Source organism: Pristiophorus japonicus, chromosome 10 (genome assembly GCF_044704955.1).
Source record: "Pristiophorus japonicus isolate sPriJap1 chromosome 10, sPriJap1.hap1, whole genome shotgun sequence".
NCBI lineage: Eukaryota > Metazoa > Chordata > Chondrichthyes > Pristiophoridae > Pristiophorus > Pristiophorus japonicus.
Window position 1 is genome coordinate 155015731 of NC_091986.1, and position 25471 is coordinate 155041201.

General features: G+C 42.8%; 1 protein-coding gene across 4 annotated transcripts in view; it reads right to left on the reverse strand.

Moving 5' to 3' along the window:
- The window catches only part of lats2 (large tumor suppressor kinase 2), a 135654-nt gene extending 110990 nt beyond the window's left edge, over positions 1-24664 (reverse strand). The window contains exons 1-2 of one of the 4 annotated variants that reach the window (XM_070892200.1): positions 24637-24664; positions 7008-7525 (exon numbers count right to left, since the gene is read on the reverse strand). In XM_070892200.1, the coding sequence (XP_070748301.1) occupies positions 7008-7346 (339 nt within the window). In that variant the 5' untranslated portion in view covers positions 7347-7525; positions 24637-24664. Of the gene's footprint in view, positions 1-7007; positions 7526-23679; positions 23878-24005; positions 24122-24636 lie in introns of those variants that run through there. The other 3 variants (XM_070892199.1, XM_070892197.1, XM_070892198.1) reach the window with 3 other exon arrangements.
- Positions 24665-25471: the final 807 nt, after the last annotated feature.

Here is a 25471-nt window from a genome sequence, read left to right on the forward strand (position 1 = left end):
CATGGGAAAAATGTTTTTGGTTGTAGTAGATGCCTACTCCAAATGGATTGAGTGTGACATTCTTAATTCAAGCACATCCTCTGCCACGGTAGAAAGTCTATGGGCAATGTTCGCCGCCCATGGTCTACCGGACGTCTTGGTCAGCGACAATGGCCCGTGCGTTACAAGCATTGAATTCCAGGACTTCATGGCACCATTCAAGCCGGCCTCAAACGGCCAGGCGGAACGAGCAGTGCAGATAATCAAACAGGGGATGCTCAGAATCCAAAGGGGTTCCCTACAAAGCCGCTTATCATGCCTCCTGTTGGCCAATAGATCCCGACCACACTTGCTCACAGGGGTTCCACCCGCAGAGCTGCTAATGAAAAGGACGCTCAAAACCAGGTTATCCCTTATACACCCCACCATGAAAGAAATTGTTGAGAGCAGGCGCCGTTCACAATGTGACTACCATGACGGGAATGCGAGGGCGCGATTTATTGATGTCAATGACCCTGTCTTTGTCCTCAACTACGTTGTAGGGCCCAAATGGCTCGCAGGCACTGTGATTGCCAAAGAGGGGAATCGAATTCTGGTAGTTAAACTTACCAATGGGCAAATCTGCCACAAACACGTGGATCAAACAAAAAGGAGGTTCAGCAACTCCATAGAAGAAGCAGAGGAAGAACACGATGTAGAGTTCACTCCACCACAGGTGACCGAACACCGGAACCAAAGGGAGGAGAGCCCAGTCACTGTGGGCAGTCCGGACAGGCCTGAGGCACCGCAAACAGCAGACACTCAGGCCAGCGCCCAACAACCGGAGCCCCAGCTCAGGAGCTCTACAAGGGAGCGTAAACCACCAGAGAGACTTAACCTGTGATCCCAATAAGACTTTGGGGGGGGAGGTGATGTCATGTATTCCACTGTCATTGTAACCCATGTATAATCTGACCTAAGTTGTGCACCGTGAGAACACTGATCACTAGGTGGTGAACTTGTGGAAGACACTCCTAACCTGGACTTTCAGGTATAAAAGGGGAAGCTCCACCCACCTTCTTCACTTCAGTGCTGGCTAATAAAGGTTACTTGTCACAGAGTGACCTTCTCTCAAGTATGGGCCTCGTGTGCATTTATACTGAATAGTAAGGACATATTACCGCCTTTCTTAAATAATGGGGTTATATCTCTCCAGCCACCTCTTTCAAAATCCTAGGATTTAGGCCATCGGGTCCAGGGGATTTATCAGCTTTCAGTCCCATTAATTTCTCTAGTACTTTTTTTTACTTATACTAATTTCTTTCAGTTCCTCATTCTCACTGGACCCTTGGTTCTCCATTATTTCCGGGAGGTTTTTTGCATCTTCTTCCGTGAAGACAGACAAAATATATTTGTTTAATTTCTCCACCATTTTCTTATTCCCCATTATAATTTCTCCTGTTTCAGCCTGACCCACATTTACTTCTGTTAATTTTTTCCTTTTTACATATCTATTGAAGCTTTTACAGTCTGTTTTTACGTCTCTCACTTGTTTACTCTCATTCTATTTTCCCTTTCTTTATCAATTTCTTGGTCCTCATTTGTTGAATTCTAAAATCCTTCCAATCCTCAGGCTTACTGCTCTTTTTGGCAACATTATAAGCCTCTTCCTTTAATCTAATACTATCTTTAACATCTCTTGTTAGCCATGGTTGGACCATTTTTCCTGTGGGGTTTTTGTGCCTTAAAGGAATGTATATTTGTTGTAAATTATGTATTCATTCTTTAAATGCTAGCCATTGCTTGTCTACCGTCATACCTTTTAATGTAGTTTCCCAATCTACCTTAGCCAACATGTCCCTCATACCTACGTAGTTTGCTTTGTTTAGATTTAAGACCCTAGTTTGGGATTTAACTAAATCACTTTCAAACTTAATATAAAATTCTATCATATTATGGTCACTCTTCCCTAAAGGTCCCTTTACCACAAAGTTATTAAATAACCCTTTCTCATTGCACAATACTAGATCTAAAATAGCCTGTTCCCTAGTTAGTTCCTCAACATACTGATCTAGAAAACTATCTTGTATACATTCCACGAATTCGTCCTCTGCACTATTACTGCAAATTTGGTTTGCCAGTCTATATGTAGATTAAAGTTTCCCATGATTACTGTATTACCCATGTTACATACGCCTCTAATTTCCTGATTTATACTCTGCCCTAGCTTACAACTACTGTTTGGGGGCATATAAACAACTCCCTCCAATGTTTTCTGCCCCTTGCTGTTTCTTAGCTCCACCCAAACTGATTCTACTTCTTGATTTTCGGAGCTAAAGTCCTTTCTTTCCACTGTCTTTATCCCATCCTTTATTATCGGGGCTGCCCTTCCTCCTTTTCCATTTTGCCTATCTCTTCTAAAAGTTAAAGTATCCTGGAATATTTAGTTCCTAACCTTGGTCACTTTGCAACCATGTCTCCATAATGGCTATTCCATCAAATCTATTCATTTCTATCTGCGCTATTAATTTATCTATTTTGTTGCGAATGCTTCACGCAGATATAGTGCCTTTAGCTTTAACATTTTTCTATTTTTCCCTGATGTCACCTTAGTCACTGATGCCCCATTATCTTTGTTACTCTATCGCTGTCCTTTCCTGATCTATTCTGTTTGTTTTTACCCAAAACTCTGCTCTGCTCTAGAGCCTTGACATTTCTCTTGCTGGTTTTAAATTTACTCTTTCCTGAATCCCCCCCACCCTCATTAGTTTAAAGCCCTGTCTACTGCCCTAGTTATTCGATTGGCCAGGACACTGGTTCCAGCCTGATTTAAGTGGAGCCCATCCCAACGAAACAGCTCCCTCTTTCCCCAGTATTGGTGTCAGTGCTCCACGAAGCAAAACCCCTGCCTCCCACATCACTCTTCAAGCCACGCATTTATCCTTCTAATCTGTTTATTCCCATGCCAATTGGCGCGTGGCTCAGGTAACAACTCCTCAAGCTCTCTCAGCAGAACCTCATTCCTAGTTCTACCTGTGTCGTTCGTTCCTACGTAGACCACGACAACTGGATCCTCCCCTTCCCACTCCAAGTTCTTCTCCAGCCAGAAGAAGATGTCTTTAACCCTGGTAACCCAGGTAACACAACCTTTGGGATTCCCGGTCACAACTGCAGAGAACTGTATGTATCACTACCACAACCCCATTCCCTTTCACTCCCCCCACTTGAATGGCCTCCTGCACCATGGTGCCATGGTCAGCTTGCTCATTCATCCTGCAGGCTTTTCCCTCATCCACAGACAGCAAGAACCTCACACCTGTTGGATAAGGACAAATGCCGAGGCTCCTCCAGCAGTGCACCTGGGGTCTCTTTACCTGCCTGAGTTGCAGTCACACCCTCCTGTCCCTGACCACTAACCAGACTTGTACCACTACCTAACCTAAGGGTGTGACTGCCTCCTGGATCCAAGTGTCCAAGTAATTTCCCCCCTTCTTGATGCCCTACAATGTCTGCACCTCAGACTCCAGTTCAACAACTCTGAGCTGAAGTTCCTCAAGATGCAGGCACTTACTGCAAACGTGGTTGTCCGGGATCACAATGCTCTCCACAAACTCTCACATACTGCAGTTGTGGCACACCACCTGCACTTCCATCCCTATATGGCCTTGTTCTATTTAAGTAGCTTAGTTTACAGTTTTGTTTCTAGATTACTTCATTGATCTAGATTAAGTTACGGGTATTGAAATTAAATATCTACCTGTAACACAAAGCACTACGAGTAGTGTAGGCAAAAGCAGCAACTCCTTCCCCTCTTCTCCGAATTCCTACTCTTTCCAAATTCCCCCAAAAAACTCTCTGTTTAAGTGCACTTTATTTAATCCCGTTCTGTGCAGACCGCCAAACAACAAATCTGGTTAGTTTTGTCCAGATCAGATCGGAAAGTGTTTAGAAACACTGACATCAACCTCAACATTGTTTCACATAAACAGAGTTTCTCAACATGTGAAGAACCATTTCTGACAACCCTAAATGTGCCAGTGTATTCTCCTATATGCACCATGTGACAAAACTGTACAGTAAATTTACCAATTATTAAATGTAGTCTCCTCAAAGATTTATTTTTTAAATATCTAAAAACAGCAACTGCATGCGGAAAAAAAGTTTCTTCCAGGGATTGGAGACTGATATAGGTTCTCATTAAAGACAATTATTACAAGGATGATACCAGAACTGAGAGGTTTTACCTATCTAGAAAAGAGAAGGATGAGGGATGAACTGATAGAGGTTTTTAAGCTTCTGAAAGGGTTTGATAGGGTAGACGTAAAGAAGATGTTTCCGCTTATGGGTGAGACCAAAACTAGGGACAATTAATATAAGATAATCATTAATAAATCTAATAGGGAATTCAGAAACTTATTTACCCAAAAAGTGGTTAGAATGTGGAACTTGCTACTGCAAGTAGTTGAGGCGGATAGCATAGACACATTTAAGGGGAAGCTAGATAAACACATGAGGGAGAAAGAAATATAAGGATATGCTGATAGAGTTAGATGAAGAGGAGTGAGATGAGGCTCATGCAGAACATAAACACTGGCATGCACCAGTTTTACTAAACGGTCTGTTTCTGTGCTGTACATTCTATGTAATTCTATGTAATTAAAAAAAAAGGACAAAGGCTTTTTAGCTATTTAGCCAAATTCCATGACAGATTACAATTTTGGTGCAAGACCTTCTAATTCTCTAATATGCTAGTATGAATCCTGTGTAGATTTACCTGTAAAAAAGGAATGGGCATGAAATTCTTCAAATCATGAGGATGAAACCTCTCCTCCATTTCCCTCTCTCCAAGCCAATATGTGGCCTAGACGGCCTTTCAACAAAACAAGTATAACACATCATTTATGATAATGTGATAGCGCCTTTTGTTTTTTATAATCTGAAACTTGAGCAGTTTTGTCAAAAGTTCTTGCTAACTTTTAAACTGCAAATCATATAACCTGTTGTGCAAACAGTATGGATTAATTCTATATCCAGCAGAGCAAAAGTGAATATATAGAAAATATGTATAAAAGTTCCTCAAACACCAACATTTTATACCTGGCACAAAAGTAAAATATAAAATGTATTGAGTGGCACAAAGAAGAGTATTTTCACAAAATATATATATTTTGCTAATATTAGGCAAAAGTCATTTTGCACTTCATATTTCAATTAATTATAAATATTTTTAAATTATTTATGTTTAATAGTTATTTTTTACATTTTAACCCTCAATAAACATCCAAAAATGTTTAGGAAATCGTGCAATATGGAGCTGTGTTATTATAATAGAAAACAAGACAAAGATAAAACTACAGCAATATGATGGAATCAAGGTCCAGCAAACACCTTCAATTTTTAAACCTTATCCAATTACACAAGAGACCCAAAGTAGTGTGCAATGCAGTCAATGAAAAATGTAAAACAGATAAGACATAGAAAGGATTCCAGAACCTCACGATAAGATAATGACAGGACCAATGATAATGCTTTTGGAATTCTACAACAGTGATAGATAAAATTTCTCTCGGCAAGCAGTGACTAAGAGTAAAAAAGCCAAATAATACACCGCATGATGGTGGGTTCACACACATGCAGGTTTTGGAATCATACAGTCAGGACATACCACAGTATAATACCCAGCGATGACAGACAACATCCTGCTTGTGACGTTCTCCAATTGGGAGTTATGTAGCAAATATACGAAGTAAACACTACCTTTCAAACAGAATCCCAGCCCCCTATGAACTCTTCTTCTGATTCCCTGAAGTTTAGGCAGTAAATGCACTGTGTGAAGTAGTACTGAGCCAGTCAGACCAGAAAAGTTCCAGGATTCATCCCAGTCTGTGCTGAATTAGTTAATCTCAGCAGAACAGCAGCATGCACACTCCGACTAGCCTCATACTTCCCAGATTAGGAAATAGAGTATAACATCAGCAGAGTTCTAATTCCTGATTGCTATCCAGTAACTGGTGTGCATGAAAAAGATCGAGGGAGGAGAGAATGACTCCCACAATTGAACAGTCTGCCAACAGTCACATTTTAGGCTCATGTGGAGATGAATTACTTGTGTGAGATATTGGAGGGCAGCTGGCAGGCACCCACAAAACAAGCATTAGTATTGTGGGGGAGCGAAATCAGAGAAGGGAAAAATCTCTTTTCCAACCACAGTTTTTGGGACATTGTTTAATGAAACAATAGCCTCAGAAATCCTCAGGTCTGGCCTGCTGGCAGAAGTAAGTACAGCAGAGAGGTCCCCAGTGACCTCCAGTCCTAAGTATCCAGGGTCACCTCATTTATATGGTAGTGACAAGCACCCACGCTACTATAGATCCCCTTTGGGTACCCACCAAAGGAGGTGGGAAAAGCAGCATCAGATGGTTGCTTGGGAGGGGATGGGGGGACTTCTGGCTATCCACGCCCCCCCCCCCCCACCTTTCCAGAAAATATAGCAGTGAAAATAATCAGCCCTCTTTGTTAGAGGGCTGAGCAGGAAAAGTCCAGGAAGCAATTTCTGACTTCCTTCGGACCAAGACTCGAGCCGGCAGATGCCAGCCACTTTCGCCCCTTAGTTGACCTGTATGCTGGATTCATCCTGGTTGCATAGCAGGAGACAGGGGCTGTCTCTAAGAAAGTTTCTGGTATCAGAATTAATCAGAATAGCCATGCCCCATCAGATATCATGGCCCATATTTGAGGCTGACAAAGATTCCACCCCAAACAGCCCCTGCCAGAAATTCAGTCTGGACTGGGATCCAGCATTTCTGAGTCCTGCCCTATTTTGTTTTCCCTCTATTGCACTCCCAGCCTATTTACAGCATGAATGCGCAGCTGGCCCCACAGATATTTGGGGCCAATCTATTTTCTGTTATCCACCAGTACTCAAAATCATAGAATCATAGAAATTTTCGGCATAGAAGGAGGCCAATCAGCCCATTGTGTCTGTCAAGATAGAAGCATAAAATATAAAATGACATACAACAAAAATGTATAATATCTGTGCAACATACCTGATCACATCCAGCATTTACCAATTCTTGAAGCATCTGTCTATTTACTTCAACACTGATGGATGAACCCAACTCATTTGCAAATGGCATCAGGGAGTTTCTGATTTCTCTGAGAGCTTTCTGATAAGGCCCAAATTTTGGGACAGGTCGCATCTGCTGCTGTCTGGTGGCATCCTTTCCAACCGTGGCTTTAGGGTCATGCTGGGTTTCATTGTTAGAGCCGGCATTTAAACCCTGACCCGAAGGTTTATGAGGTTGTTTCAACCCCTCCCGAATTTCCTGCAGTCTCTGGCGGCTGTTTCCAGAATACGAAGTGGCTGGAAATGTCTTTGGCCTCATCACAAAACCAATTTTTGTTTATCATAAATAAGCTCTCTTTGGGTTTCTGGTGCTGCACAGATTTTCAGCAAGTTAACGTTTAGTTTGCTGTAATCATTGTATTTTTACTCCTTTTACTTGTCCTTAAATATTTTTCAATATAAAGACTACTTTGACTTCATTCTCTTAGGTATCCTTACCTGAAATGTAGAAAAAGTCACAATAAGATTGCGATAACAGAAAAATTAAATGCAACATTGCTGACTGAACAGTCACTTGATTGTATTCACTTTATTTCATCTCTTATTGTTACTTACTTACTCACACAGATATATATAGATATATATTTTTTTACTGCAGTCCTCAAAAGATTCATATATATAGATATGAATCTTCCGAGGAGTTAAAAAAAAACAAGGTTGCAAATTCTGAAGAATATTTCAAAATGTTGACATATTTGTCTAATTCTATTTCAGAACATTCACTTTGAAGGGTTTACAGTATCCTGAACTGTGAAAAAAGTGTATATTTTGACAGCTGCTGAGAACATCCTGTACTCAATAGTAGGGTAATTGATTACTTCAATATTTAAGGAAAGCACAGTTTAGCTCCCTCTAATCCACAAGTTTGTCACCCATATCTATCCTGTACCGTCTCCTATCGTTCAAGTGGAATCTCACGTATCTGCCTACAGGTTAAAGACAAATGAGGTGGTCCAGCTTGGGTAGTATTTCATTTATCTTTGAATTCAACAGTGGGGCACCAGGAGATATATCTAGGATCAAGCCATCTTCCTGCCCATTATATGTAGCAAAAGCCAGACTGAAGAACTGCAATAACTCACCTTGAATATTATTCAAAAAATAAAAATTTAAAAGAAGAAATTAATTTGTATTTTCCCTCACTTAGCCATTTGTCCCAATAAGCCAACATAGGAGCAGAGATGAAAAAGTAATTACCACGCCCAAGCAAATCTAATACTCATAATACTCATAAGGTTTAGATTAGCTATGGAAAAGAACAGGGAGTAATCTAGACTAAAAGGCCCCAAGTTTCCACACGCGGCAAAACAGGTGCCCCTCCGAGCTGGGCGCCCGTTTTTCGCGCCGAAAACGGCGCCTGAAAAAAAACGCGCTATTCTCGAGCGCTTTGCAGCTCGATGTCTGCTTGGCGCGGCGCACAGGGGGCGGAGCCTACCACTCGCGCCGATTTTGTAAGTAGGAGGGGGCGGGTACAATTTAAATGAGTTTTATTCGTGCCGGCAACCCTGCGCGTGCGCGTTGGAGCGTTCGCGCACGCGCAGTCTGAAGTAAACATTGGCACTCGGCCATTTTAAAAAGTGCTGCAGAAAAAGTGAAAATTTGTTTATTGAACCCTTGTAAAGGCTTGCATTTTAATTTTCTTGATATTTCTGTGTGTGAGGGTGAGGGAGTGCATTCTGTAATTAAAGATAGACTGTGATAAACGGGACACATGCACTTGTTTGAGACTATTCAAATTCTTTGTAGCTGTTCAATTTTTAACATTTTTTAATAAAACCACATTGCCCTTCCATGATCAGCACTGAGGCTTCTTGCAGCTTTCTCCCCCTGCCGTCTGTCGGGCCCGACGGCAAACGGCTACCTCAAGTACTGAGGCTTCTTGCAGCTTTCTCCCTCCCTCCCCCTGCTGTCGGTCGGTCCCGACGGCAAACCGCTGCCTGAAAGGCCTGCCTGAAGCACTTTCACACAGGTAGGAACATGGTTTATTTAATCTTTTCTTTGCTTATACATTTTTATTCAGGTTGGATTTATTTGTATAATATTTGTATAAGTATAACTAAGGATTTATTGTAGAATTTAATGACTTCCCTTCCCCCCACTCCCCCACCCAACCTCGTTCCCGATGCCTAATTTGTAACCTGCGCCTGATTTTTTAATGTGTAGACAAGGTTTTTTCAAGCCTACAAAAATCTTCACTTGCTCCATTCTAAGTTAGTTTGGAGTATGTTTTCACTGTGGAAACTTTCAAATCAGGCGTCAGTGGCCGGACACGCCCCCTTTTGAAAAATAAATTCTGTTCAAAAGTGAAACTGTTCTACCTGACTAGAACTGCAGAAAACTTAAATGTGGAGAATTCCGATTTCTAAGATACTCCGTTCTCCACCAGTTGCTCCTAAAAATCAGGAGCAAATCATGTGGAAACTTGGGGCCAAAATGTTTATCTAGGGGAAGCCAATTTCAGTGGGATGAGAACGAATCTGGCCCGGGTAAACTGGAATCAAAGATTGGCAGGCAAAACTGTAGTGGATCATTGATCCAAGTACAGTCGAGGTACATTCCCATGAGGGGGAAAGATAGGGCAACTAAACTCAGAGCTCCCTGGATGACAAAACAGATAGAGAAGATGAAGTAGAAAAAGAGCGCATATGACAGATGTCAGGTTGCAAATACATCTGAGAATCAGGCTATATATAGAAAGGGCGGAGAAGTGAAAAAGAAAATAAGAGGGGCAAAGAGAGGGTATGAAAATAGAATGGCATCCAAGATAAAAGGTAATCCAAAAGTTTTCTATAGGCATTTGATTAGTAAAAGGATAGTGAGGAGGTGGGGCCGCTTAGGAACCAAAATGGAGACCGATACATGGAGGTAGAGGTTCTAAATGACAGTTCTAAATGAGTACTTTGCATCTGTCTTCACCAAGAGGATGCTGCCATAAACATAGTGACGGAGAAGGTAGTGGAGACACTTGATAGGATAGGAATTGATAAAGAAGAGCTATTAGAAAGGCTGGCTGTACTTAAAGTAGATAAATCACCAGAAGCAGATGGAATCCCTAGGATGCTGAGGGAATTGAGGACGGAAATCACAGAGATAGTGGCCATTAATATTCCAATCCTCCATTGATATGGGGGTGGTGCCAGAGAACTGAAGAATTGCAAATGTTACACCACTGTTCAAAAAAGGTTGTAAAGATAAATCCAGCAACTACAGGCCAGTCAGTTTAACCTCTGTAGTGGGGAAGCTTTTAGAAACAGTAATCAGGGACAAAATTAGAAGTCACTTGGATAGGGGTGGATTGATTAAGGAAAGCCAGCACGGATTTGTTAAAGGAAAATTGTGTTTAACCAATTTGATTGAGTTTTTTGATGAGGTAACAGAGGGTTGATGAGGGCAATATGGTTGACGTAGTGTACACGGATTTCCAAAAGACGTTCGACAAAGTGCCACATAATAGGCTTGCCAGCAAAATTGAAGCCCATGGAGTAAGAGGGACAGTGGCAGCCTGGATATGAAATTGGCTAAGTGACAAGAAAGAGAGAGCAGTGGTGAACAGTTGTTTTTCAGGAAGGTATACAGTGGTGTTCCCCACGGGTCGGCTCTAGGACCACTGCTTTTCTTGATATAGATTAATGACTTGGACTTGGGTCTTCAGGACACAATTTCAAAATTTGCAGATGCCATAAAACTTGGAAGTATAGTGAAGAGTGAGGACGAGAATGATAGACTTCAGGAAAACATAGACAGGCTGGTGAAATTTAACGCAGAAAAATGTGAAGTGATGCATTTTGGTAGAAAGAATGAGGAGAGGAAATATAAAATAAAGGGTATAATCGTAAAGAGGGTGAACGAACAGAGAGAATTAGGAACAGGAGTAGGCCATCTAGCCCCTCGAGACTGTAGGGGAGGATAAAAACCTCCTCATTTTACCCAGAAGGAAAAGGGCTGTGGGATCTGTCTGTACTGCAATGTGAAATTGAAACCGAGACGGTTTGACCTTGGCAGAGCAGTGATTGGACAGGGGAGGACACCGGAGGGCCAATGGTGGGACAGAGTCAGCCCGAAGCATGGGGCTTTCAACCCAATCAACACCTACTCAAAAACTGAATTGGAGGAAAATTATGCAGACCTTCAGAAACTGGGGAACCCAAAACAACCCAAGGGCCTACACAATGGCTACAGGAGGCCAATGCAATCAACACCGACACCTTGAGTAGGTTAACATCAGTGGAAAAAACCAGCAATAATCTAAAACTGCTGCATTTTTCAAAATCACAAAGCCCACCAATGGGAACGATCGATTTCAGCAGGAGAGGCGGACTGGATAATCTGGCTATAAAAAGGGGTTTCTGACGCATTGTGTGTGGTTCCCTGCTCTCGTGATCCAACAACCAGCAAGCCTCTCGACACTGAAGGAAAACCAGTGTCCGAAGACACCGAAGATAGAAGAAACAAACCACCAGACTGCAGAAGGCACAGTAGTGAGTGTAACCTCTGGTCCCCGGAACTCCCAACTCAGTTAGGCCAGGAAATGTGGGAGGTTGGGCATTGTACTGCTAAACTTGTGTAAAGATTTCCGTTGTGTCCGTTTAGTGGGATTTAGGGGGATTGTTTTGTTGGTGTATTGCTGTTTCTTGAGATACACCTTGTCAAATAAATTGGAAGCCTAAGTTCCTCTTGGAATCACCTTGTCTCAGTTCTATCTCCTGATCGTGAGTCTTATGTCAGAACAGTGTAAGGGAAGCTAGGAGCGGCTCGAAAACGCTCAACTGTGTGTCATAGGTTAGGGAAGAAGGGGTTAGGAGTGTTTGACACTCACAGGTGCCTCACAGGCTAGGCATAAGCTGTGGGGACGCACGAGTCTCAAAAACCCCCTTTGTAAGCTGTGGACACAGTCTCTCCAGGGGTGCTCTTGCAGCACTCAGGGTACCTCACAGGCATAAGCTGTGAGGGCAGAAGCCCAGAGAGAGACACCCAAGGCACAACAACAACCCCCTTGAGAACCCCTTACAGACCTGGGGGTATGTGTGCATAAATCGTTGAAGGTGGCAGGGCAGGTTGAGAAAGCAGTTAACAAGGTTTTTGGGATCCTGTGCTTCATAAATAGAGGTATAGAGTACAAAAGTGTGAAAATTATGATGAATCTGTACAAAACACTAGTTTGGCCACAACTGGAGTACTGTGTCTAATTCTGGGCACTGCACTTTAGGAAGGCCTTAGAGAGGGTGCAGAAAAGATTTATGAGAATGATTCCAGGAATGAGGTACTTCAGTTACGTTGATAGACTGGAGAAGCTGGGGTTGTTCTCCTTGGAGCAGCGAAGATTGAGAGGAGAGGTGTTCAAAATCATGAAGGGTCTGGACAGAGTAGATAGAGAGAAACTATTCCCATTGCCAGAAAGGTCAAGAACCAGAGGACATTGATTTAAGGTGATTGGCAAAAGAACCAAAGGCGACGCAAGAATTTTTGTTTGCAAAGCGAGTGGTTAAAATCCAGCTCCTGACGGACCGCAATGCGGCACTGGAGCTGCGGGTGGATTCATTCTAGAGCATGCACGATGCTGAGAATGACGTGAATAGCACGTTTAGTGAGTTGGTCTTACCGCAGGAAAAGGGTACACAGGAAGAGCAGTGCAAGGAAGGTAGTGCAGGGGTCCCCTGCGGTCATCCCCCTGCAAAACAGATACACCGCTTTGGGTACTGTTGAGGGGGATGACTTATCAGGAGGGAGCAGCAGCAGCCAAGTTCATGGCACCGTGGGTGGCTCTGCGGCACAGGAGGGCAGGAAAAAGAGTTGGAGAGCTATAGTGATAGGGGATTCGATTGTAAGGGGAATAGATAGGCGTTTCTGCGGCCGCAACCAAGACTCCAGGATGGAATGTTGCCTCCCTGGTGCAAGGATCAAGGATGTTTCAGAGCGGGTGCAGGACATTCTGAAAAGGGAGGGTGAACAGCCAGCATATAGGTACCAATGATATAGGTAAAAAACGGGATGAGGTCCTACGAGACGAAGTTAGGGAGCTAGGAGCTAAATTAAAAAGTAGGACCTCAAAAGTAGTAATCTCAGGATTGCTACCAGTGCCATGTGCTAGTCAGAGTAGGAATCGCAGGATAGCTCAGATGAATACATGGCTTGAGGAGTGGTGCAGAAGGGAGGGATTCAAATTCCTGGGACATTGGAACTGGTTCTGGGGGAGGTGGGACCAGTACAAACCGGACGGTCTGCACCAGGGCAGGACCGGAACCAATGTCCGAGGGGGAGTGTTTGCTAGTGCTGTTTGGGAGGAGTTAAACTAATATGGCAGGGGGATGGGAACCTATGCAGGGAGACAGAGGGAAATAAAATGGAGGCTGAAGCAAAAGATAGAAAGGAGAATAGTAAAAGTGGAGGGCAGAGAAACCCAAGGCAAAAAACAAAAAGGGCCACATTACAGCAAAATTCTATTGGGGCAAAGTGTGTTAAAAAGACAAGCCTGAAAGCTCTGTGCCTCAAAGCGAGGATTATTCGGAATAAGGTGGACGAATTAACTGCGCAGATAGTAGTTAACGGATATGATGTAATTGGCATCACGGAGACATGGCTCCAGGTTGACCAAGGCTGGGGACTCAATATCCAGGGGTATTCAACATTTAGGAAGGAAAGGCAGAGAGGAAAAGGAGGCGGGGTGGCATTGCTGGTTAAAGACGAAATTAATGCAATAGTAAGGAGGGACATTAGCTTGGATGATGTGGAATCGGTATGGGTGGAGCTGCGGAATTCCAAAGGTCAGAAAACGCTAGTGGAAGTTGTGTATAGACCACCAATCAGTAGTAGTGAGGTTGGGGACAGCATCAAACAAGAAATAAGGGATGTGAGCAATAAAGGTACAGCAGTTATCATGAGCGACTTTAATCTACATATTGATTGGGCTAACCAAACTGGTAGCAATGCGGTGGAGGAGGATTTCCTGGAGTGTATCAGGGATGGTTTTCTAGACCAATATGTCGAGGAACCAACTAGAGAGCTGGCATCCTAGATTGGGTGATGTGTAATGAGAAGGGACTAATTAGCAATCTTGTTGTGCGAGGCCCATTGGGGAAGAGTGACCATAATATGGTAGAATTCTTTATTAAGATGAGAGTGACACAGTTAATTCAGAAACTAGGGTCCTGAACTTAAGGAAAGATAACTTCGATGGTATGAGGCGTGAATTGGCTAGAATAGACCGGCAAAGGATACTTAAAGGGTTGACGGTGGATAAGCAATGGCAAACATTTAAAGATCACATGGATGAACTTCAGCAATTGTACATCCCTGTCTAGAGTAAAAATAAAACGGGGAAGCTGGCTCAACCATGGTGAACAAGGGAAATTAAGGGTATTGTTAAAACCAAGGAAGAGGCATATCATTTGGCTAGAAAAAGCAACAAACCTGAGGACTGGGAGAAATTTAAAATTCAGCAGTGGAGGACTAAGGGTTTAATTAAGAGGGGGAAAATAGAGTACAAGAGGAAGCTTGCAGGGAACATAAAAACTGACTGCAAAAGCTTCTATAAATATGTGAAGAGAAAAAGATTAGTGAAGACAAACGTAGGTCCCTTCCAGTCGGATTCAGGTGAACTTATAATGGGGAACAAAGAAATGGCAGACCAATTGAACAAATACTTCGGTTCTGTCTTTACGAAGGAAGACACAAATAACCTTCCGAATGTACTAGGGGACAGTGGGTCTAGTGAGAAGGAGGAACTGAAGGATATCCTTATTAGGCGGGAAATTGTGTTAGGGAAATTGATGGGATTGAAGGCCGATAAATCCCCGGGGCCTGATAGTCTGCATCCCAGAGTACTTAAGGAAGTGGCCCTAGAAATATGCATTGGTGATCATTTTCCAACAGTCTATCGACTCTGGATCAGTTTCTATGGACTGAAGGGCAGCTAATGTAACACCACTTTTTTAAAAAGGGAGAAAACAGGTAATTATAGACCGGTTAGCCTGACATCAGTAGTGGGGAAAATGTTGGAATCAATCATTAAGGATGAAATAGCAGCGCATTTGGAAAGCAGTGACAGGATCGGACCAAGTCAGCATGGATTTACGAAAGGGAAATCATGCTTGACGAATCTTCTGGAATTTTTTGAGGATGTAACTAGTAGAGTGGACAAGGGAGAACCAGTGGATGTGGTGTATTTGGACTTTCAAAAGGCTTTTGACAAGGTCCCACACAAGAGATTAGTGTGCAAAATTAAAACACATGGTATTGGGGGTAACGTACTGACATGGATAGAGAACTGGTTGGCAGACAGGAAGCAGAGAGTCGGGATAAACGGGTCCTTTTCAGAATGGCAGGCAGTGACTAGTGGAGTGCCGCAGGGCTCAGTGCTGGGACCCCAGCTCTTTACAATATACATTAACGATTTAGATGAAGGAACTGAGTATAATATCTCCAAGTTTGCAAATGACACTAAACTGGGTGGCCGTGTGAGCTGTGAGGAGGATGCTAAGAGGCTGCAGGGTGACTTGGACAGGTTAGGTGAGTGGGCAAATGCATGGCAGATGCAGTATAATCTGGATAAATGTGAGGTTATCCATTTTGGGGGCAAAAACATGAAGGCAGAATATTATCTGAATAGCGGCAGATTAGGAAAAGGGGAGGTGCAACGAGACTTGGGTGTCATGGTACATCAGTCATTGAAGGTTGGCATGCAGGTACAGCAGGCAGTGAAGAAGGCAAATGGTATGTTGGCCTTCATAGCTAGGGGATTTGAGTATAGGAACAGGGAGGTCTTACTGCAGTTGTACAGGGCCTTAGTGAGTCCTCACCTGGAATATTGTGTTCAGTTTTGGTCTCCTAATCTGAGGAAGGACGTTCTTGCTATTGAGGGAGTGCAGCGAAGGTTCACCAAACTGATTCCAGGGATGGCTGGACTGTCATATGAGGAGAGACTGGATCAACTGGGCCTTTATTCACTGGAGTTTACAAGGATGAGAGGGGATCTCATAGAAATGTATAAGATTCTGACGGGACTGGACAGGTTAGATGCGGGAAGAATGTTCCCAATGTTGGGGAAGTCCAGAACCAGTGGACATAGACTTAGGATAAGTGGTAGGCCATTTAGGACTGAGATGAGGAGAAACTTCTTCACTCAGAGAGTGGTTAACCTGTGGAATTCCCTGCCGCAGAGAGTTGTTGATGCCAGTTCATTGGATATATTCATGAGGGAGTTAGATATGGCCCTTAAGGCTAAGGGGATCAAGGGGTATGGAGAGAAAGCAGGAAAGGGGTACGGAGGGAATGATCAGCCATGATCTTATTGAATGGCGGTACAGGCTCGATGGGCCGAATGGCCTACTCCTGCACCTATTTTCTATGTTTCTATGGAATGCACTGCCTGAAAGAGTGCTGGAGGCAGACTCTATGTTATCTTTCAAAGGAGAGTTGGATAAGTATCTGAAGGAAAAAAAATTGCAGGGCTACAGGGAAAGGGCAGGGGCGTGGAACTAGCCGAGAGTCGGCACGGGCTCGACAGCCCGAGTGGCCTTCTTCTGTGCTGTAACCATTCTATAATTCTATGACTCTGCAACCAGACCCCTAGACGTCAGATACACTAAGTGAGACTGGTTTACTATGCACTGTGAAGTATGTCTGTATCTCCCATTCCCCACATTTTGTTGTCATTCCAGTAAATCATAGGTTTTCAAAATGGTCCTCGGGTGTCTGGAAAGTCATCAGATTTCTACCTCACTGGCGTCATGCATGTACTAGCACCAATTTGGTATCCTGTATTTATTTCTATATTTGTTGATTTACTGGCATGTTATTTTGGTTGCTGCAGATTAATAAAATAACTCTTTCTGCAAATATAGCATTGTTTTATTTTGATAGCTGGCAGTCTCTTTCAGAAATTATAGCAGGAGTACCCAGCAACATGTCATTATTTGCAGAGGATAAAAGAGGAAGGTAGTCTAGTTCCCCCACCATTCAACCACTGCTAGATATACAGGGGTCAAGTTTCGGGCTGCGCCGCGAGCCACATCTGATTTCCGCGCTCAAAACCGCACCGAAAACTTACTTCGGTATTCTCCACTCCCTCAGGTCGATCCAGGCCCTTGGCACGGCGCAGCACGAGCTGTGGGGGGCGGAGCCAGGTCCCTGCACTGAAAACAGTGCCGGGACCTCTGCACATGCGCGCTACAGTCGGCAAGATGCCGGGCGGGCGGGCCCCGCCGAAGGAAGAGGGAGTGGAGCCGGGGGGACGGGGAGCGGGCAGTGGAGCAGGAGCTGGGGGTGGGGGGAGCGGGCAGCGGAGCAAGAGCTTGGGGGGGTGGGGGGGGGAGTGGGCAGCAGAGCGGGAGCTGGTGGGGGTTGGGCAGCGGAGTGGGAGCTGGGGGGGGTAGGGGGAGAACGGGCAGCAGAGCGGAGCTGGGGGGGGATCGGGCAGCGGAGTAGGAACTGGGGGGGGCAGGGCAACGGAGTGGGCAACTGAGCTGGGAGCTGGGGGGGGGGGGGGGATCGGGCAGCGGAGCAGGAGCTGGGGGGCGAGAGAGCCAGAGGGAGCGTGAGCTGAACAGGGGAGGAAGCTGGAGCATACAGCCAGAACAGGAGCTGAAGAGGAGGGAGGTGCAGCCTGATCTTCACCGCCCCAGTGAGCCCATTTGGCCAGGGCTAGGGGCGGCTTGCTTTGGGCCCCTCCCACAGTTACGGGTGCCTGGAACTTCTTCACGTTGGCCGGGCCCGTTCAGCCTCCTCCCTCTCATCTCCCCCCCTCCTCTCTCCTCTTCCCCGACACCCCTCTCTCCTCTCCCCTCCCTCTCCTCTCCCCTCCCTTCCCTCTCCCCTCCCTCCCTTCCCTCCCTTTCCCCTCCTCCCCTCGCTGTCAGAAACACATAGACACTGACAGAGAGAGAGACACTGACACTGACAGACAGAGAGAGAGAGACACACACTGACAGACATAGACAGAGAGAGACACACTGGGGGGGCCCCGTCCCAGCACGCTGTTGGAGGGCTCCCTGTGCTGCAGTCGGTGAGTAGAAACTTAATTTTTTATTTATTGATTTTTAAACATTTTTATTTTTCATTAATTTTTTTGATTGATTTATTGATTGATTTATTGAGTTATTTATCATTTATTATTAATGGCTCTTTATTTGTAAAAGTGATGTGTTTCATGTTTGTAAACTTCCCTTTCTCTCCCCCCGCCCCTCCCCCCCATCTCTCTTCCCTACACCTGATTTGTAACCTACGCCTGATTTTCTAAATGTAGGCAAGGTTTTTCTGAGCGTACAAAAATCTACACTTTCTCCATTCTAAGTTAGTTTGGAGTAAGTTTTCGCTGCCTAAACTTTCAAAACAGGCGTAAGTGGCCGGACTCGCCCCCTTTTGAAAAAAAAAATCTGTTCCAAAATGAAACTGTTCTAACTGACTAGAACTGGAGCAAACTAAATGCCGAGAATTGCAATTTCTAATTTCCATTCTAAAATAGGAGCAACTCAGGCCGAAACTTGACCCCAGAGTTCTGTGGTTGGCCAACAGGGACAAGAAACACTTGTACTGGACCAGAGTGGACAATGTCAGTTATTTCCTTCCTCTGACGTGGCAACACCACAAAAGAATAAAACTCACCATAATCAAATGTGCCAGATTTTACTATCAGGGAATGCAAGACCTTGAACCTTTGCCCTCTGGATTGTAGTATGAATACTTCTACTAACAGTATGCCAAAAAGAACCTTACAAGCTACAATTGCAAAAAGACCTCACAAAAAATATCAATAACCACCACAATGAGCCAAATGATATTACACAGGGGGAAACAAAGGATTATAGTTTAATAGTTTAAACATCAGTTGTCAATTATATCACGGGGCTTGTGTAGAGGTGAAATATAACCTGATGAAGATCATTCAATAGAATGTGCCACTCAAGTACACAAAGCAGTCAGTTTTGTATTTTTCTGGTCAGTAACTGTGTAGCTAGAATCCAGAATTTAAAACAATTGCCTGTTTGGTTTATTGATATTAGATTAATAAAAATGAAACAGTATTTATATTTTTGCATTGTATTTCACTGTAGGCACTTTGTGGAAAAAATGTAAGCTGTGCATTTTATAACAAGCTTAGGCAAGTTATTGCAATATTCTTTTCATTTTTTTTGCCTTTAACCCTGAATGGAACTGTTTAGTATATTAGTGTCAATCAAAGGGGCGTTAACTTGCAAAGACTTGAATAGGAAAACAAAACAATTTGTTACACATTAAGTAATTAAAAGTATTTTCATTTCACAAGCTAACAAGTACTAACTGCCTGCTAATTATTTTCAGACATTAGTATACATTTTGCTGTACGACTTGATTATAGTGTTTAATACACTTTTTCAAGAAGCTACAATACTTAAAACTTCTTGTAATCACAATTAAATCGTAAAGGGTTCCAAAATATTTTTAAAACAGGAAATTGTTTGAAGAATTCAAATATTTAATAAGTAATGGAGTTATTGTCACTTTTAATTTTCTCTATCAAAATTCAAACACGTGTTAATAAAATTGCCTTCAATTGGTTTTGTTGAACTATTCGCTCAGTAGCTGTTGCAACAATCATTCAATGATAGGGTGGCTAATTGTAGGAATTTTTTATCTTAATCACCAAGCAATGAGTAGAAAATACTGATGCCCTATCAATAGTGGGGAAAATGTTGGATCAATTGTTAAAGATGAAATAGCAGCACATTTGGAAAGCAGTGACAGGATCGGTCCAAGTCAGCATGGATTTATGAAAGGGAAATCATGCTTGACAAATCTTCTAGAATTTTTTGAGGATGTAACTAGTAGAGTGGACAAGAGAGAATCAGTGAATGTGGTGTATTTGGACTTTCAAAAGGCTTTTGACAAGGTCCCACACAAGAGATTGGTGTGCAAAATTAAAGCACATGGTATTGGGGGTAATGTACTGATGTGGATAGAGAACTGGTTGGCAGACAGGAAGCAGAGAGTCAGGATAAATGGGTCCTTTTCAGAATGGCAGGCAGTGATTAGTGGGGTGCCGCAGGACTCAGTGCTGGGACCCCAGCTATTTACAATATACATTAATGATTTAGGTGAAGGAATTGAGTGTAATATCTCCAAGTTTACAAATGACACTTAACTGAGTGGCCGTGTGAGCAGTGAGGAGAACACTAAGAGGCTGCAGGGTGACTTGGACAGGTTAGGTGAGTGGGCAAATGCATGACAGATGCAGTAGAATGTGGATAAATGTGAGGTTATCCACTTTGGTGGCAAAAACATGAAGACAGAATATTATCTGAATGGCGGCAGATTAGGAAAAGGGGTGGTGCAATGAGATGTGGGTCTCATGGTACATCAGTTATTGAAAGTTGGCATGCAGGTACAGCAGGCGATGAAGAAGGCAAATGGTATGTTGGCCTTCCTAGCTAGGGGATTTGAGTATAGGAGCATGGAAGTCTTACTGCAGTTGTACAGGGCCTTGACGAGGCCTCACCTGGAATATTGTGTTCAGTTTTGGTCTCCTAATCTGAGGAAGGACGTACTTGCTATTGAAGGAGTGCAGCGAAGGTTCACCAGACTGATTCCCAGGATGGTAGGACTCACATATGAGAGACTGGATCGACAGGGCCTGTATTCATTAGAGTTTAGAAGGATGAGAGGGGATCTCATAGAAACATATAAAATTCTGACGGGACTAGACAGGTTAGATGCTGGAAGAATGTTTCTGATGTTGGGGAAGTCCAGAACCAGGGGACACAGTCTAAGGATAAGGGGTAAGCCATTTTGGACTGAGATGAGGGGAAACTTCTTCACTCAGAAAGTTGTTAACCTGTGGAATTCCCTACCGCAGAGAGTTGTTGATGCCAGTTCATTGGATATATTCAAGAGGGAGTTAGATATGGCCCTTATGGCTAAAGGGATCAAGGGGTATGGAGGGAAAGCAGGAAAGGGGTACTGAGGTGAATGATCAGCCATGATCTTATTGAATGGTGGTGCAGGCTCGAAGGGCCGAATAGCCAACTCCTGTACCTATTTTCTATGTTTCTATGTTTCTAACATCTGGAAGAGTATTAATCATCCACGGGAAAACTCTGCCATAACTGCATAAGGCATAATAGAAATACAGCTACAGAAATAACTTGCTAATGTCAAAAAATACAAAAAGTACAAACATCTCCAGATACTGTTCTCAGGAGCATGATATGGCAGTGCCCAGCCACCAGAAGTTTGAAGGACTTGCGGACCCCAAGATTCACAGACCCTAGTTTGAAAAACTATATTCTATAGGGATCTAGTAGCTAAAATGATTCCATGGATGAGGGACTTCAGTTACGTGGATAGACTGGAAAAGCTGGGGTTGTTTCCCTTAGAGCAGAGAAGATTGAGAGGAGATTTGATAGAGATGTTCAAAATCATGAGGGGTCTAGACAGAGTAGATAGAGAGAAACTGTTCCCATTGGTGGAAGGGTCAAGAACCAGAGCACACAGATTTAAAGTGATTGACAAAAGAAGCAAAATCAACATGAGGAAAAACTTTTTTACACAGTGAGTGGTTAGGATCTGGAATGCACTGCCTGAAAGGGTGGTGGAGGCAGACTCAATCGTGGCTTTCAAAGGGGAATTGGATAAGTACCTGAAGGAAAAGGCAGAGAAGTGGGACTAGCTGAAGTACTCTTGCAGAGAGACGGCATGGGCTCAATGGACCAAATGGTCTCCTTCTGTGCTGTAACCATTCTATGATTCTATAAATCTAATGAAATCTATAAGTATCAGCTATTACATTATTAAAGCAAACACATTTTTTAAACCAATGTAAACAATTTTTAAATATATTAGATACAAAGAATGATGAAAACCATGTCAGCTGACATTTTAATAGAGCAAATACCAGCATCTACGCTAGTATGCAGGTACAGCAAGTGATCAGGAAGGCCAATAGAATCTTGGCCTTTATTGCAAAGGGGATGGAGTATAAAAGCAGGGAAGTCTTACAACAGTTATACAGGGTATTGGTGAGGCCGCACCTGGAATACTGCGTGCAGTATTGGTTTCCATATTTACGAAAGGATATACTTGCTTTGGAGGCAGTTCAGACAAGGTTCACGAGGTTGATTCCAAAGATGAGGGGGGTGATTTATGAGGAAAGATTGAGTAGGTTGGGCCTCTACTCATTGGAATTCAGAAGAATGAGAGGTGATCTTATCGAAACATATAAGATTATGAGAGGGCTTGACAAGGTGGATGCAGAGAGGATGTTTCCACTGATGGGGGAGACTAGAACTAGAGGGCATAATCTTAGAATAAGGGGCCGCCCATTTAATACTGATATGAGGAGAAATTTCTTCTATCAGAGGGTTGTAAATCTGTGGAATTCGCTGCCTCAGAGAGATGTGGAAGCTGGGACAGTGAATAAATTTAAGACCGAGATAGACAGTTTCTTAACCATTAAGAGAATAAGGGGTAATGGGGAGTGGGCAGCGAAGTGGACCTGAGTCCATGATCAGATCAGCCATGATCGTATTAAATGGCAGAGCAGGCTCGAGGGGCCGTATGGCCTACTCCTGCTCCTATTTCTTATATTCTTATGCTGATGTTAGTACCACATTCAATACATATAATGACCATCAAAACTTTCATATATGTTTTCGATAATTTTTGTTTTCGGTCACAGCAACCTGCAAACATGTCCACCACAATCTTATCCGAGTGTATGTATCTGTGATGCGCTCAATCGCACTAAATAAAACTACTACTTTTTATAACAGAACAAATTTATCAGAATGACCAATCATTAACTATCCATAAAATTTTAAAATAATTTAAAATAATTTATAATATCGACTATACAAAGATTGTACATCAAATAATTGTAGTTAGTTTAATATTGCATAATACCACGGTGTATATATGTATATGTTTCCTGTTGTAAACATCTCAGAAATGCCCACCAATGTTCAGGGAAAACATAGAAACATACAGAAGGAATTATCTTGAAGTTGAAATCCCCAAGATAGTTAATTTGGACAAAAAATAGTAAGGGAGTTTTCCCAGGTACAAAGTGATCGCAATCAACAATGTTGCTTTGTGATTTTTCAAGACAACAGGAAGACACACCAATCATAATGGCATTCAGTAAAATGTTGCATTATGTTGGGCATATACACAGGGAAAAGTCACGGGTTTGTTTTTAAAATGTAAACTAAAACATCGGCTAGCGGAGATATACAATAAAATAAGACTATTTTGAATGATTTGAATGTTTGCAGATTGTTGTGACGGAAAACATTATACAATACACATTAAACGTTTTGACCGTCTTTACAATACGTATCAAATACAGTACTAACATCAGCATTAACTGTGGTATTTATGATGCATCAAGTTAAAAACAAAATAATAGAGCGTCAAACAAGAATCGATCATTTCAAAGCACCTTTTCCAACAATATTTGACTCTGTTGCAATATTAATCCGCACCTTTTGGTTACAGTTTCTTAAATCAATACCAGAAATATGGTAGCTGGAATTAAAAGACTTCAATCGGAAATGCACAGTTTATAAAAAATAGAGTCCGAAAATGAGCATAAAGCTCATTAAGCTTTGTGTTATATACCTAACTCCACATCCAGAATTACCGATGACAGACTTCCGAAAGCATGCAAGTTTCATAGCTGACTATTTTGCGGCCCTGATTCAGCAGACATCGTCGGTTACCCCAAGCTGTCATCGTCCAGTCTTTCGGCTGGCCTCAAAAATGTTCTGAAATCGTTATCATGTTTTTTTTAAGAAAGGCGACATCCGAACTCCTAAAATGTGATCTATCATCGAATTGATCAGGGCCGGAGAAGTTTGTGAAAGATGTTTTCTCCGCATTATGTCGTTGAGACTACAGTCAAACGTTTTATTATGTGACAGCACAAGCAGGAATTTAAATAATACATTACCACTGCCATCGGAGAAAACTCCTTCTCGCGTTAATTGTACCTTAAAACACAAACGTCTGTCGAAAACTGTCCCCGAATTAATGGAGTAAATGATGGCAGTTTGGAGCCGCTGGAGTTTCTCTTTTTTGCGCTAAGTTATGCAGATCAGAGCCAATGGAACGTACCTCGTACCGAGCAACCGCATTCCACAGCAGAGAGAAAATACATTTCAATCTGCCAGTTGCAGCATATGGTGCAATGGGAATTAAAACATTTCTCATTTACTGACATCACCATTAAAAGCCAATGTAAAATCGTATAGACCTGGCCAATCTTCAACAATAACTCATATTATTAACAGGCCTCACAGTATAATACTGGGGAAAGCTAATCACAGTGGGTCGTGTCACAGATTAGTTTCAGTATTCAATTGTAACATAATTATTTATAGCATGTAGGCCAATAAATTCTATATAATATAAATATATATGTGTGTGTATACATATAATATATATATAATGAATACATATGATATATATGATATAAATACAGTAATACAACTTAACTGTTGAAAGAAGTGGTCAGTTTTTTAAGTTTATCCTTCCTTTGAAATTTAGTTGAATTGGTTTTCCCGGCCCCGCTATTGGGTTACCTTTTTTAAGTTATTCTTTTCAGTGCTTGTCGAATACAGGCAGCCTGTATCAGGGTTTAGGGCCTGGATCGGATCGGAGTCTATTTTCTCCTCACTGCTCCCTCCTCAGAATGTGGGCCGGAGTTCGGAGCGCACCTGATTGACAGCCGCGCTCCGCATTGTTTTCATTCCATTCAGGTCACGTGGCCGCGCTCGCGCGGAGCTGCGCTGGCACACCAAGAGGAGGCGGGGCTCCAGACCCAGTCCCCAGCGAAAAATCAGTGACGCTATTTTAAATGGTTCTCTGTGCTGTAGTGGCAATGGCAGTTGTTTACAGGCTACCCTGGACCCCACGCGTACACTACCGGCGCCCTGCTATGCACTTGCACCAACACCTACATTTTAAAAATAACCGAACTTGTGGAATGAGAATACGCTATGTGCATCAGCATTCAGGGTAAACAAGACCATGATAATTTATAGAACCATACAGAACAGAAGGAGGCCTTTCGGCCCATCGTGTCTGTGCCGGCTCTTTGAAAGAGTTATCCAATTAGTCCCACTCCTGCTCTTTCCCCATAGCCCTGCATTTTTTTCTTTTTAAATATATATCCAATTACCTTTTGAAAGTTAGTATTGAATCTGTTTTCACCACCCTTTCAGGCAGTGCATTCCAGATCATAGTAACTCGCTGCGTAAAAGAGTTCTCATCACCCCTGTAGTTCTTTTGCCAATTACCTTAGATATGTGTCCCTCTGGTTATCTATCCTTCTGCCAGTGGAAACAGGTTATTCTTATTCACTATCAAAACCCTTCATAATTTTGAACCTTTCTGTTAAATCTTCCCTTAACTTTC